Below are 15,620 nucleotides of genomic sequence, written 5' to 3' on the forward strand. Positions count from 1 at the left end.
ACAAGAAATATTGCTTAGCTTCAAAATTTAAGTTTTTTTTGTTTATAACAAAACAAAGAAAGCTTTATTTGTGGGGAAAAAAGGACGTCAATTTTGTTTGGGTGCAACATTGCACAGCCGTGCAACTGTCAGTTAAAGTGACGCAGTGCCGTATCACAAAATGGTCAGGAAGGGGGTAAATCCTTCCAGGGCTGAAGTGGTTGAAGATTAAATAAAACCATTTGTTCCCCAAACTACAACAAGCGCTAATACTAAAGTGCAGTAACCCAGAGCAACCAGTCAGAATCCAGCCTGTCGGGAGGGTAAATTTTGATTGGTTGCTAGGGGTTATGGCTCTTAAGAATGGCAACTTTATTGAATAATGCTGAAAAAAAAAAAGTGTGTAAATATCTGGGTACAAGGACAGCCCATATTCTGTAACATCCCATCTGTAGAGATCAGTCTCCAAACTTGTCCCCTTACACTCAATGTATATAAAATCAGTTTCTTTATTTTTTTGTTTATTATCATAGTTTATTGTGGAGCAGGGATGGATCAGAAGTACTGCCAGACTTTTGTTGCTATATTTATATGCTCCCTGGGGAGATTCGCCCTACATGCCAAGGTGTTACTTGAACTGTAAGTGAGCGAAAATTCAAAATGTAAAATATCACAAACAATAGAGAAGTAATCTTGAAATGGGAAAGCTTGTCCTGGTGACAACGGAGGTAATTTCTGTTATTTTGGAGAGTTTTTCTATCACTTCCCTCTTCAGTCGATAGGTTAAAGGGGACCTCCACCCATTTTTTTTTTAAACTTTCTCTGGAGATATTTACAGATTTATCTTAAAAGCCTGAGATCAAGAAGGCAACCATGTCCCATGCTGCCTCCTTCCTTTGTGATCCGATTTGTAAACCAGCTCTCCCCTCCAGGTTCTTGCAACAGTGAAGTCACAAAGGAAGATGGCAGCATGGAACACGTCATGCAGCAGCATATTAGACGTGTTTTTTTTTTTTTAAGACAACTAAACGGAAGAGGTTAGAGGGGGACTATCATTATCAAAGGGGGGTTGTGTCACTATGTCTGTCAGTTAAAGTAGTGGTATATAAAAAAACATGACTTTCTGATGAATGTAACATTAATGACTTTTATTAAAAAGCGTACTCACTGAAAATATACAGTTTTGCTTAACTTGGCATGTTATAATATGCTTTCAGATTCATAGGCATGTAATAATGTGCTTTCAGATTTGTAGCAATAAGATCTGAGCACAAGATACACAGTATCCACTATATTTACAGTTATCCACTTTGCTGCAACATGTTTTCATTTTGTATACTATTAGGGTGCCAAATGCCTGATGAAAAGAAATAAGTTGGTATGTTTTTCCATTTACTATAAAAAAAAAACACTTCTATTAGTGAATAATACAACCAAATTGCAAACATAAATACAGATATAGAGAAGAACATTTGTCATTCCATTGTAGATTCTTTCTTGTCATTGTAATTCTTCATAGTGGTCTGTTAATGGGGAAAACAAAAACAAGAAAAGCCATAAGAACATGCCAATTTAGACTTTATGAAATAAATTATTTCTAACAAACTCAATCTAGGCAAAGTAACAAGTTAATTTGTGAAGAGATCATAAACAGGCTGCAGTAGCCCTTGTTACCCAATCCATCCAATGGAAAAGAAGCTGAACTGTGAAGTATTGGCTATTTTTCAGTCTGATGGGAGATCAGGGTGGCAGTGCAAGAAACAAATACAGATTATATATGGTCCTTGCAGTAAAGTGAACCTGTTACTTTGCCTAGAGGTGATGGGGTCTCTTCATCTAGGAAAGGATAAAAGTAAAAATAAACATAACACATGCAATCATTGCAGGAACACAGAAGCCACAGTATCATGGTGGGCTGAATCTCCTGCCTTTGCCCTATACATTTTACATGGGAAGTGCAGCATCGCCATAACTTTGTAAATAGTTGAGCCAATCAGTTAAAGTATTTCTCCACAGCATGTGAATCAACCTGCCACCATATGAGTGTCAGTGGCACTCTGTATTCTGCCTTGAAGTGAACTGCTATAAATCTTGACTACTAGCAAGTTAAAATAATTTCACCTTTTGAGGAAAAAAGAAAAGCAAATTATTTGCAGGTAAAAAAACAAAAATGTGCATGTATTTTTTTTTCTAAGGAGTCTGCAGAGCATTGCATCCATGATTAGTAGAAAGTGGGGGCAATGTCAGAATCCTGCAGACTCTCAGGATAGTCATCTGCGTAAACCTCCAATACAGGCAGGCAGCTACTTGAGAGCAGGAAGGTCAATAAACTGCGAGAGCACGCACAGTTCATTGAGAATTCCAAACCATCAGCCGCAATGGATGATGGCACATGTAGTCTATTCATTCACAAGAAACTGTGACTGAATGAATGAATGACGTGGCCAGAGCCCTGCATGGCAGTGCCGTTTTCAAATTGTGACAGTGGCTGCGGGAACATCACGGGGGAGGGGGGCGAACCCTGGCATTCTCAGCAGCGGAGTCGCCACAAGATCACTTTTATCAGGGGCCGCCTCTCGCCGCGGCTTACCAGAGTAATCGGTAGCGGTGGAGACGATCGCGTCTGCTCCCCTCACAGCCTAGATGCCAAGTGAGGGAAATATGGCCCCCACTTGGCTCCATAGCATTGGAGGGCGGAAGCTCTTAAAGGGGGAAAAAAAGGTTTTATTGCATTTTAGTGTAAACATGAGGTCCGTGGTCTTTTTGACCCCAGATTTCACATTTAAGAGGTCCTGTCATGCTTTTTTTTCTATTACAATGGATGTTTACAATCCTTGAAATTGGAATAAAAGTGACCCAATTTTTTTTTTAAATAAGGACAGTGTAAAAATAAAAAAGTAAAATAAATAATTAGAAGAAAAAAAAAATTAAAAGCATTTCCTCGTTCTGACAGGTGACATGACAGGGATCTATTGTTCCCAGTGGTTGGGAACAGTGATCTGTCATGTCCCAGTAAGCCCCCCCAGTTAGAAACATTCATAGGGAACACAGTCAACCCCTTGATCGCCCCCTAGTGTTTACACCTTCCCTGCCAGTGACATTTTTAGCACTGATCGCTGTATAAATGTCAATGGTCCCAAAAATGTGTCAAAAGTGTCCGATCTGTCCGTCAGAATCCTGAAAAATAAAAATCACAGATCTCCGCCATTACTAGTAAAAAAAATGCCATAAATCTATTCCCTTTTTTGCAGAAACTATAATGTTTGCGCAAACCAATCAATACACACTTAATGCAATTTTTTTTTACCAAGAATATGTATAAGAATACATATAAGCCTAATCTGATGAAGAAATTTGGAATATTTATTATAGCAAAAAGTACAAAAACATATATATATATATATATATATATATATATATATATATATATATATATATATATATATATATATATATATATATATATATTTTTTTTTTTAAATCAGCGTTTTTTTTGTTTATAGCGCAAACAATAAAAACCGCAGAGGTGATAAAATACCACCAAAAGAAATCTCTATTTGTGGGAGAAAAAGGATGTAAATTTTGTTTGGGTGCAATGTCGCACGACCGCGCAAATGTCAGTTAAATCAACGCAGTGACGTATCGCAAAAAAATTGCCTGCTCGGGAAGGGGGTAAAACCTTCCGGGGCTGAAGTGGTTAAGAAATTTAACCATAAGTAAACCATAATGAAGTCACAGCTTCACCAGTTGAGAATTCTATACAGCATCTGCTGACTTTTCAAAGCACTGTGAAATCTCCACTATATTAGCAGCATGAAGAAGAAACTTTTCTACAGCAACTGATGTACTCGTGTAATAAACACTCCTGGTTGCTGGGAGATTTCCAGTCTGAAGCCTCTGCCAATGTGCTTACACAGAAAAACAAATTGATTTGTTCAGATAAAAAGGCTTGAAATTGTGTTGCTGTGCTCTCAAGGTTTAAAAGCCATTGGAGTGTCACGTCACATTTTCTCAGGTTGTTGCAGGTACTTTACATAATGCAATAGAGCATGGGTCTTCAAACCACGGCCCTCCAGTTGTTCAGGAACTACAATTCCCATCATGCCCAGTCATGTCTGTGAATGTCAGAATTTTACAATGCCTCATGGGATGTGTAGTTCCGCAACTGCTGGAGTGCCGTAGTTTGAGGATCCCTGCAATAGAGCATTCAGTTAGTATTTTTAGATTGTGAGCTCAAAGGAGCAGGGCTCACAAAATGAATCACTTTCTGGCAAATAGGGCACACATTTGTTGCCACTTTTAAGGAATTAAAAAATTACAAAGGTTTGTTTTTTATTTTCTAAATAGGTTTATTTAAGCAAGTGCATTGTTGGTTCACTTCTAACTGAATGTCTCACCTCCTGTTCCTCCTCAGTAAGCTTGCCCCCATCATCAGAGCTGTTCTGGCTGGGGGTTAGTCAGCGTGCTTGCCCCCTCCCTTGGGATCAGTGGTGTATTTAGGTTTTGTGCTGCCCTAGGCCTGACTAAACTCATGCACCCCCTAATTTAAAAATGACACACCACTTCCTGTCAAGACCACACCCCTTTCTGTTTAAGACCCACCCTGACATTTTGGAGTCGGGGAGGCAGGGGCAATGGATTCCCTTAATTTGCATAGATTTCCTCTCACTTCCTGTTTGGCTATGGGGCAGGAAGTGAAGAGAAATCTCTGCAATGGGACAGGGATGGTAAAAAATAAACTGACCGGGGCTATAACCCTCCTTTACTCTATCCAAAATGGAAAGAAAAAAAAAGTGTTGCCTATAGTTCTACTTTAAGCACACATTTCTGCTAATTTTATGGAGTGGACTAAGAAGATATATCCATGGCAATGGTACAGCAGAAAACATAGCACAGTGAGGAAGGTTTGTGGTCCAGGATGATAGGACAGTCAAAATTAGAAGCAGCACCCCCCTCCCACAGTTGCAGAATGACGGCCGCCCGCATACCGGAAGCTGTGCGGCCACTTTATGGGGGCGCTAGACTAATTTGCGTCTCAGCCCAGTCCACCCCATAAGACTGGTGCTACACTAACAGTGTAGCGCAAGCCGGTGGGGACTCTTTCCGTGCTGCCTCCCTGCAAAGTGTTGCCCTAGGCCTGGGCCTTGTTGGCCTAGGCCAGGATACAGTGCTGCTTGGAACTACATCCCTGCGCTGTGTTTACAGCGTCTCCCTGCAGGGATGTAGTCCCAAGAGAGGGGGCGAGCATGCTGACTAACCCCCAGCTAGAACAGCTCGGATGATGGGGGTAAGCTTACTGAGGAAGAACAGGACGTGAGAAATTCAGACAAAGAAAAAAATATTTAGAAGGGAAATCGAAGGAAAAGGTAAGTGAACCAACAATGCACTAGCTTAAAGGAACCTTTTTATAAAATAAAAAACAAACCTTTACAACCCCTTTTAGACCGATATCCCCCTCCCCGCCCCCCCAAGTATTCGCCGATACCGATACTTTTTTAAATGTCACGAGACTGTGACGCACTGATAGATGGCACTGACTGATGGCTAGGAGTGGCACCGACAGGTGGCACGCACTGAAAGAGGACTGGAACTTATGGGCAGGCAATGAAATAAATGACATGAGAGGAAAAGGAAACTAAACAATTTTGCTATGCTGCCTGTGACGCCCATCTGGGTACACCCTGCACTGGGCCACATAAAAGCAGCAGCGGACATCTTGTTACACCCAGCCCGAACTATATGGGCTGGGTGTAATACAGGGAGTGCAGAATTATTAGGCAAGTTGTATTTTTGAGGATTAATTTTATTATTGAACAACAACCATGTTCTCAATGAACCCAAAAAACTCATTAATATCAAAGATGAATATTTTTGGAAGTAGTTTTTAGTTTGTTTTTAGTTTTAGCTATTTTAGGGGGATATCTGTGTGTGCAGGTGACTATTACTGTGCATAATTATTAGGCAACTTAACAAAAAACAAATATATACCCATTTCAATTATTTATTTTTACCAGTGAAACCAATAACACATCTCAACATTCACAAATATACATTTCTGACATTCAAAAACAAAACAAAAACAAATCAGTGACCAATATAGCCACCTTTCTTTGCAAGGACACTCAAAAGCCTGCCATCCATGGATTCTGTCAGTGTTTTGATCTGTTCACCATCAACATTGCGTGCAGCAGCAACCACAGCCTCCCAGACACTGTTCAGAGAGGTGTACTGTTTTCCCTCCTTGTAAATCTCACATTTGATGATGGACCACAGGTTCTCAATGGGGTTCAGATCAGGTGAACAAGGAGGCCATGTCATTAGTTTTTCTTCTTTTATACCCTTTCTTGCCAGCCACGCTGTGGAGTACTTGGACGCGTGTGATGGAGCATTGTCCTGCATGAAAATCATGTTTTTCTTGAAGGATGCAGACTTCTTCCTGTACCACTGCTTGAAGAAGGTGTCTTCCAGAAACTGGCAGTAGGACTGGGAGTTGAGCTTGACTCCATCCTCAACCCGAAAAGGCCCCACAAGCTCATCTTTGATGATACCAGCCCAAACCAGTACTCCACCACCACCTTGCTGGCGTCTGAGTCGGACTGGAGCTCTCTGCCCTTTACCAATCCAGCCACGGGCCCATCCATCTGGCCCATCAAGACTCACTCTCATTTCAGCAGTCCATAAAACCTTAGAAATATCAGTCTTGAGATATTTCTTGGCCCAGTCTTGACGTTTCAGCTTGTGTGTCTTGTTCAGTGGTGGTCGTCTTTCAGCCTTTCTTACCTTGGCCATGTCTCTGAGTATTGCACACCTTGTGCTTTTGGGCACTCCAGTGATGTTGCAGCTCTGAAATATGGCCAAACTGGTGGCAAGTGGCATCTTGGCAGCTGCACGCTTGACTTTTCTCAGTTCATGGGCAGTTATTTTGCGCCTTGGTTTTTCCACACGCTTCTTGCGACCCTGTTGACTATTTTGAATGAAACGCTTGATTGTTCGATGATCACGCTTCAGAAGCTTTGCAATTTTAAGAGTGCTGCATCCCTCTGCAAGATATCTCACTATTTTTGACTTTTCTGAGCCTGTCAAGTCCTTCTTTTGACCCATTTTGCCAAAGGAAAGGAAGTTGCCTAATAATTATGCACACCTGATATAGGGTGTTGATGTCATTAGACCACACACCTTCTCATTACAAAGATGCACATCACCTAATATGCTTAATTGGTAGTAGGCTTTCGAGCCTATACAGCTTGGAGTAAGACAACATGCATAAAGAGGATGATGTGGTCAAAATACTCATTTGCCTAATAATTCTGCACTCCCTGTAAGATGTCTCGCTGTGGCCGAGTGCAGGGTGTACCAAGATGGCCATCAGAACACGGTGCCTTACTTCAGTTACCGAATGTGGCGGCTCCGGTCACCGATGGATGATACAGCTGCGCCCTGCACCCCTGCCAGCTTGCGGACTCGCTCTCCACTCCGCCCGCTGACTTCCTGTTGCATGCTGCCTCTCTCTCTCCTATCCCAGGTATCGGATCAGAAATTCAAATGCTTGGTATCAGGACAACCCTACAAAGTGACTATCGATAGTTTGCACAAATTATACTATAATAACTTTGCAATAAAAAAATATATATATATTTACCATTTCAGGCAGGTGGTATGTTAAATAATCACTTGTTCTGTGCTGTTGCTATCAAGCCCTTCTAACTGGATTGCATGTCCCCTGCTGCACACAGTGGTTCAATCCACCAATCTAGTAATGAAATTAGGGTCGGTGGAGGAACCACAGCACCAAGCAGGGACATGCTGTCTGAAACAGCAAAGATTTAAAATGCCATCCACCTAAAAGGCAAGCACGCCTCTTCTCTAGCAGGGTTATTCTGGCATGATATCTGCAGGTTACCTGCAGGATCCCTACGTACATAAGGTGAAAAGGTTGAGAGTAGCAGTGTGTCTGTGCTGTGCGAGTCAGAATGATGCCCCCCTGATATGACTTATTACAGAATTGGGATGAAAAAAATCAGCAGATGCCTGTAATGACATCAAGTGGTTTTACAATAGTGTCTCCCCTAGTCCTGCCTCTCCACCCATTCAGCCTTTGTACATTACTATACCTCAAATGTATCCAAGACATGCTGGCAGACCTCCAGGAGTTCAGTTAGTCCTTTTCTGAATGGCTCAACTGCAGGAAGTTCATCTGAAAGCAGAACCCATTATAAAATAAATATAGCACAGTGCACAGACAACACAGTCTAGTGGTTCCTGATCTCATATTTCAGTTTGTAGTAAATGGGAATCTCTTGTGAGCGACTACTGACTGATTTTGAAGTAAATGCATGTTTTTAGAATTAGGCCCCATGTAAATCTCGTAGGACCCGTATTGCATTCCTGTACAATGCACATGCGATTCAGTGCTGTGCGATTTTGAACCCATTCATTCTAAATGGGCTCAAATCGCAAAGCATCACACTAAAGGAGTGCAGTCACTTTTTTGGAGCCACCCTGCAACAAGATCGCATGGCCGCTTTGTACCATGTGATCGGATGCAGGGAAAGCGCTAACTTTGTATTGACGCCCATAGCGGATTGCAAATACAGTGTGATTGCAATGTGGTGCAGGAATCTCTGCATTCCCCGCACATGTGTAAACCTAGGCTACAAAGGTTTTTATAGTTAAAAAAAAAGACAGACAATCTGATCCCAGCACCAATCAATTCAATGAATGGTACCTCCTCCTACCACACTCCTTGAAGAGAACCAGTTATAACTGAGCGACTCGGAATCACTGGTCCAGAACAGGTATGAATTAGCAATACAGGCAACAGTTCCAGAGCTGGTACTTGTAAACACAAATGAGCATATACAGCCCACACATTTCAAAGTGATCTAGACATCATTGTCCTTATGAAGAATCCAATTAATTTGTTTTAAAACTGAACTACAACATCCCCTTCAGTTTTGCACAGCTGTAGAATCTCACCTACTGTACTGAAATGCATACTGTGATTTCATTGCACACTGTGAGCATCTCACAATGTGCATCATAAGCTGCATAGTCTAATAGAACCCATTTAATTTCCTCCCCAGCCTGACTGTCTCTAGCTATCCCCTTTGATTCACAAGATTTTTGTTATTTTAGTCTTGGAGGCTCAGCAACACATGTAGGTGTTACTTAAAGTGATTTACATGCAAATGCAGTCTGCCCAGAACATTCGCTCCTCCAGACTGACACACACCCATCAAGACATTTTGATATCCGCATAACTCTCCCAAGAACCACATTGCACCAGGACTGTGGCCTGACTGTGACTGGGGCAGGGTGCTGGGAGATCAGAAAGCCAAGTACAGCATATGGTCAACCCCTCCCACCAGCCATGATCTGCTAGCATTGCACAGAGAAGCACAAAGCTAATGCCATCACATTTTGCTTTTTTATTTCATTAGAACGTTGATGAGGGCAAAAAGAAGCAGATACAAATTTAACATTTAAAATATTATAAATTCTGCAGGCATTTCTGCTTTATTTGCTTATCTGAAGTTCCCTAGAGCTGAATCTGTTGCAGCTCCGCCTCCTTTCTATTGCTCCTTTAACCACTTGAGATCCGCGCTATGGTCGAAAGACGTCCACAGCGCGGCTCTCAAGTGCCGGGTGGACGTCCTGTTGTTGTTGTTCCCTGTGCGCGCCACTGGGGGCGCGCAGCGGGGAAACAACGTGCCCGGCCCATCGTTCGGGAGCCGATGTGAGTGCCTGGCGGCCGCGATGTCCACCAGACACACGCGATCGTTGGTTACACAGCAGAGACGTGTAAACACAGAGCTCCACGTGCTGTCAGGGAGAGAGGAGACCGATCTGTGTCCCTTTACATAGGGACACAGCATCGGTCACCTCCCCCAGTCACCCCCCTCCCCCCACACAGTAAAAACACAATGAGGGAATACATTTAACCCCTTCCTCACCCCCTAGTGTTAACCCCTTCACTGCCAGTCACATTTATACAGTAATTAGTGCATTTTTATAGCACTGATCACTGTATAAATGTGAATGGTCCCAAAATTGTGTCAAAAGTGTCCGATACGTCCGCCGCAATATCGCAGCCCTGACAAAAAAAAAAAAATCGCCACCATTACAAGTAAAAAAATATCATAAATCTATCCCCCATTTTGTAGGCGCTATAACTTTTGCGCAAACCAGTCGCTTATTGCGATTTGTTTTACAAAAATACGTCGAAAAATACGTATCGGCCTTAACTGAGAAAAAAAATCGTTTTTTTTAAAAAAAAAATGGGATATTTATTATAGCAACAAGTAAAAAAAATATATATTTTTTTTAAATTGTCGCTCTTTTTTTGTTTATAGCGCGAAAAAAAAAAAACCCGCAGAGGTGATCAAATACCACCAAAATAAAGCTCTATTTGTGGGGGGGAAAAAACGTCAATTTTGTTTGGGAGCTACGTCGCACGACCACGCAAATGTCAGTTAAAGCGACGCAGTGCCGGAAGCTGAAATTTCGCCTGGGCACGAAGGGGGTTTATGTGCCCAGTAAGCAAGTGGTTAATGCAATGAATGTCCACACTGGTATCCACACTGGTAAACAGGTAGATTCAGGAGCTGCAGCCAAAGTCTGAGAGAAATTGGAATGTGTTTATTGCTCATTTAGCTTCCTGCATCATACTGATGTGCAATCTTTATCACTTGCGGGGTAGCGACTGTCCTTTGTAACAGGCTTGTTTTAAAGATCACAATATAGTATACATTATATAGTAGGCAAGACCGCGTTGTTCATAAGTTTGTTACGTACTTCGTGTCTGGATGCGGAAATTTATTTTGCTTTCTGAAGGATGAGTGATGCTGTACCCACAGAACTCCACTTCTGGGCTATAGACAACAAGACAGACATAAATATCAGATCCTGCTGACAGGTAAACATTTCCAAAAATGATGCTTCACCGAAATAAAATATGCAACTCACTTCTTCATGATCAGGTATCGCAGACCGTTTCCCAGAGTGTGATCCTCTTCATGTAAGACGAACGTTACACACGACTCGTCCATTCCATTGGCCTGGATCTTTAAAGAAAAACCCCAGATGTTATATATAGTCTATGCAAGGCTTAATAAGTACCTTAAAAAAATAAAATATACACCCATCATCTTTCCACTCCATGAGATATTCAAAACAAGCAGAAGTAAAAAAGAAAATCACCTAGGCACCTGTAATGATTTACCATGTTTGTAAAATAAACAAAAGCCTGCTATAATAGCATTACCCGTCAGTCCTTGTGCAGAAAAAATATCCGAGGGGCTCCGTTACCGTCACTCACAACATAAAAAATGCCTATTCTACAGCACCTAAAAACAGAAGCCTAGACATTTGTTGGTGTTTTTCATAGAGTATATAAAAAACTGTCATTTTTATTGCTGTCTATTTTCCCAATTGGAAGATTTTCTCTCACGTCCTGTTGTCACGATTCTACCCAACACCATGTAAAGCAAAGATCTCAGCGCACAGCAGTGATCTGTAATCTTGTTACAGTCTATGGGAGCCACCTAGTGGTCAATACAAAGATCTGTTTACAGCAGACAGGACTTTTCCATACGGGTGTTAAGAGTTTTGTGGGGCCATTTATTTTTAAAAGTACTCCAACATAAATGCCCCTTGGATGCACAGGCCTTACAGCATGCCCCCAACTACGGTGCCCTGTGTCAGGGGGAAAAAAGGCGCTTGTCTAGTTTTGGTGCATTGGCTCACCACTCAAATAAATCTGTGTTTAAATTGAATGTACTGCCTAAATGAGCCCTAAAGTGTACCCAAGCCCAGCGCAGAGAGACAGCAGCGGATGTTTCAGGGTGCTTTACAGGTGCTATTTTTAGCGCTATAGTGCCTGCAAAGTGCCCCAGTGTGAAAGGGGTCTTACGGTTGTATCCTGGAATGATCAGAGTGAGGGGACACAGAGGTGACCCCACAGATCCAACCTTCTGGAAGTGTCAGGTTCCCTGCAGACTTTAGAGGAAGATTGTTACTGAATTGAGTGCTGCTTGGCGATGGTGGCGGTATTTACATCTTTCTTCTGCGGATATGAAGTTGGGAAGATTTAAGATCCTCCACATGCCATGTATAAACAGCAGGGATCTCAGGTGGTTAAAGCGGAGGTTCACCCTAAAAAACAATTATATACCATTACATCCAGCATACTTCCGACATCTACAGTATGCTGTTTTTTTTTGCTGTACATACCGTTTTATTGTTATTTCCCCCCCGGCTTCCGGCTCCCGTGGGACTGGGTGTTCCTATTCAGAGGTTAGATAATTGACGTCTGGTGAAAAACTTCCCCTGGCGCATAAGGCGCGTCACCAGTTTTCCGTAAGTAGCCGACCAGCGAGTCGGCTCTATATGGCGCCTGCGCAGTCAGCTGTACACGGCGCCGTATAGCACCGACTCGCAGGTCGGCTACTTACGGAAAACTGGTGATGCGCCTTATGCACCAGGGGAAGTTTTTCACCAGACGTCAATCATCTAACCTCTGAATAGGAACGCCCACTCCCGCGGGAGCCAGAACCCAGGGGGGAAAACAATCAAATGGTATGTACGGCAAAAAAAAAACAGCATACTGTAGATGTCGGAAGTATGCTGGATGCAATGGTATGTAATTGTTTTAGGGTGAACCTCCACTTTAAAGTGTTTATTACCCCATTTCATATTCCTGATATGCGTCTGCTGTACCATGTACTTGTATGAGAAATTCTCCTGTTCTCTTTGTATTGCTTCCTTTGTGTGAAATCCCTGGTGTTCCTATTAAACACTAACCACACTAAGCAGGAGAACACAGCATGGTCAGTTCTCTAGGCAGAGAACTCAGCCTTCCCAGTGTGGTCAGTTTTCTGGCTGTGCTGAGAGAACAGCCTCTATGTAGAATGTTTTTATATGTATACACAAACATTTTGCCTTTCACAAAGTGAGGGTTTACACATACGCTAAAGCAAGCTTACGGCTGCAACTGCAAACTTATCCTTTATTTTTTATTTTATCCTCTGCGATTAATGAACCCAGAACAGACAAGAATTCCACCACTTTAGGTCTCCTGACGTATGGGTGGGAGCCTCATATGTATTGTATGTATGGGGAGTCTCATGTATTGTGTGTACTGGGGGGGGTCTCATGTGTGCAACGTGTGTATGGGGGAGGTCATCTCACGTGTGCTGTGCGTATGGGGGAGGTTGTCGCATGTGTGCAACGTGTGTATGGGGGGAGATCATCACATGTGTGCAACATGTGTATGGGGGAGGTCGTCTTGTGTGCTATGCGTATGGGGGGGTCTCACATGTGCAACATGTGTATGGGGGAGGTCATCACATGTGTGTATGGGGGAGGTCATCACATGTGTGTATGGGGGAGGTCATCACATGTGTGTATGGGGGAGGTCGTCTTGTGTGCAACGTGTGTATGGGGGAGGTCGTCGCATGTGCAACGTGTGTATGGGGGAGGTCGTCGCATGTGTGCAACGTGTGTATGGGGGAGGTCGTCGCATGTGTGCAACGTGTGTACTGGGGGAGGTCGTCGCATGTGTGCAACGTGTGTATGGGGGAGGTCGTCGCATGTGTGCAACGTGCGTATGGGGGAGGTCGTCTTGTGTGCTGTGCGTATGGGGGGGGTCTCACATGTGCAACGTGTGTATGGAAGAGGTCGTCTCATACGTGCTGTATGTATGGGGGGTCTTATGTGTATTAGGGTTTAATGTGTATCGTGTGAATGGGGGTCTCCCCATGTGCTTTGTGTATTGGGGGGTCTCGTGTGTTGTATCGGGGGGGGGGGGGTCTCATATGCATTGTGTGTATGATCGGGGGTCGTGTTGTCATGCATATTGTGTGTATGGGGGGGGGTCTCATGGGATGTGTGTATGATGGTGGGGTTTCCATGTGTATTGTGCGTATGAAGGGGGGGGGGGTTGTCATCTCATGCGTGCTGCATGACTGGGTCTCGTGTGTATTGGGGTTTAATTTGTATTGAGGGGGTCGTCTCGTGTGATGTGTGTATGGGGGGTCTCACGTGTGCCATGTGTTTGGAGGTGTCGCAGGTATATGACGTGCTCTGTGTGTATGGGAGTCTCATGGTGTAAGCAGGGGATCTATGATATGAGTGAGGACATTACAGATCACACCATGACACATCCGGAGTATAACGCCTCCGGTCCACAGATCCTCCACCCCGCTCACCCTACCATCTCCAGCACTGGTTTCTTCTCCGGTGCGCCCGCCATGCTTCCTCCCTGACACACGAGGAGGACCCGGAAGTAACGTCGGCGGAGAGGGCGGGGCGTACGGCGTGTAAACAGAGAGAGGAAGGGACTAGGGAGGAGTTCTGTGCTCTGTCAGAGTGTAGGGTGACAGACATTCTAGGAGTGTAGAGTGATATGGGGTGTGACATTAGAGTGTAGGGTGACAGACATAGGAGTGTAGGGTGACATGGGGTGTGACAGACATAGGAGTGTAGGGTGACATGGGGTGTGACAGACATAGGAGTGTAGGGTGACATGGGGTGTGACATTAGAGTGTAGGGTGACAGACATAGGAGTGTAGGGTGACATGGGGTGTGACAGACATAGGAGTGTAGGGTGACATGGGGTGTGACATTAGAGTGTAGGGTGACAGACATAGGAGTGTAGGGTGACATGGGGTGTGACAGACATAGGAGTGTAGGGTGACATGGGGTGTGACAGACATAGGAGTGTAGGGTGACATGGGGTGTGACATTAGAGTGTAGGGTGACAGACATAGGAGTGTAGGGTGACATGGGGTGTGACATAGGAGTGTAGGGTGACATGGGGTGTGACATTAGAGTGTAGGGTGACAGACATAGGAGTGTAGGGTGACATGGGGTGTGACAGACATAGGAGTGTAGGGTGACATGGGGTGTGACATTAGAGTGTAGGGTGACAGACATAGGAGTGTAGGGTGACATGGGGTGTGACAGACATAGGAGTGTAGGGTGACATGGGGTGTGACAGACATAGGAGTGTAGGGTGACATGGGGTGTGACATTAGAGTGTAGGGTGACAGACATAGGAGTGTAGGGTGACATGGGGTGTGACAGACATAGGAGTGTAGGGTGACATGGGGTGTGACATTAGAGTGTAGGGTGACAGACATAGGAGTGTAGGGTGACATGGGTGTGACATTAGCGTGTAGGGTGACATGGGTGTGACATTAGAGTGTAGGGTGACAGACATAGGAGTGTAGGGTGACATGGGGTGTGACATTAGAGTGTAGGGTGACAAGCATAGCTCCCAGCTGTCCCTGATTTTGAGGGACTGTACTTGATTTGGAGCAATGTTCCTCTGTCCCCCCATTCCTCCTCATTTATCCTCATTTTGGTGTGATCCATATAGTTGTATGTAAAATGCACTACTTTTCTTTCAAAAATTGTTTCCCAGTTCTAAACCTTTCATCCAAATTATAAATTGCTGCATTTTAACATTTAAAAAGCCAATATAAAGGAATAGTAGTGGTAAAAAAAAAAGTGGATTTAATTAACCTTTTTTTTGTTTATCCTTCTTTAAGGGGGTGTGGCAGGGGGTGTGTCCTATGCAACATACATTTGTTAGTAGGTGTCCCTCATTCCCATCTCAAAATGTTGGGAGGTATGTGACA

The 15,620-nt window shown here is 43.6% G+C and overlaps 1 protein-coding gene across 2 annotated transcripts; it reads right to left on the minus strand.

Annotated features, from left to right (window-relative positions):
- Positions 1 to 1,106: 1,106 nt before the first annotated feature.
- Positions 1,107 to 14,299, minus strand: LOC120913586 (DNA-directed RNA polymerases I and III subunit RPAC2-like). 2 transcript variants are annotated; one of them, XM_040323624.1, is made up of 5 exons: positions 14,192 to 14,299; positions 10,945 to 11,042; positions 10,774 to 10,850; positions 8,091 to 8,173; positions 1,107 to 1,502 (listed from the first exon to the last, which is right to left on the minus strand). In XM_040323624.1, the coding sequence occupies exons 1-5, from the start codon at positions 14,228 to 14,230 to the stop codon at positions 1,455 to 1,457; spliced, it is 345 nt and encodes a 114-aa protein (XP_040179558.1). In that variant the 5' UTR covers positions 14,231 to 14,299; the 3' UTR covers positions 1,107 to 1,454. The 2 variants fall into 2 exon arrangements, with proteins under 2 accessions (XP_040179558.1, XP_040179559.1); XM_040323625.1 differs by having other exon boundaries at positions 14,187 to 14,268.
- Positions 14,300 to 15,620: the final 1,321 nt, after the last annotated feature.

Source organism: Rana temporaria, chromosome 9 (assembly GCF_905171775.1).
Source record: "Rana temporaria chromosome 9, aRanTem1.1, whole genome shotgun sequence".
In the NCBI taxonomy this organism is placed as follows: Eukaryota; Metazoa; Chordata; class Amphibia; order Anura; family Ranidae; genus Rana; species Rana temporaria.

Coding starts and splice junctions, on each gene's coding strand:
- LOC120913586 (XM_040323624.1), bottom strand. CDS start 14,230: ATGGCGGGCGCACCGGAGAAGAAACCAGTGCTGGAGATG. Junction 10,851..10,944: donor CGATACCTGATCATGAAGAA/GTGAGTTGCATA, acceptor TGTTGTCTATAG/CCCAGAAGTGGAGTTCTGTG. Junction 8,174..10,773: donor TTTCCGCATCCAGACACGAA/GTACGTAACAAA, acceptor TTCTGCTTTCAG/ATGAACTTCCTGCAGTTGAG.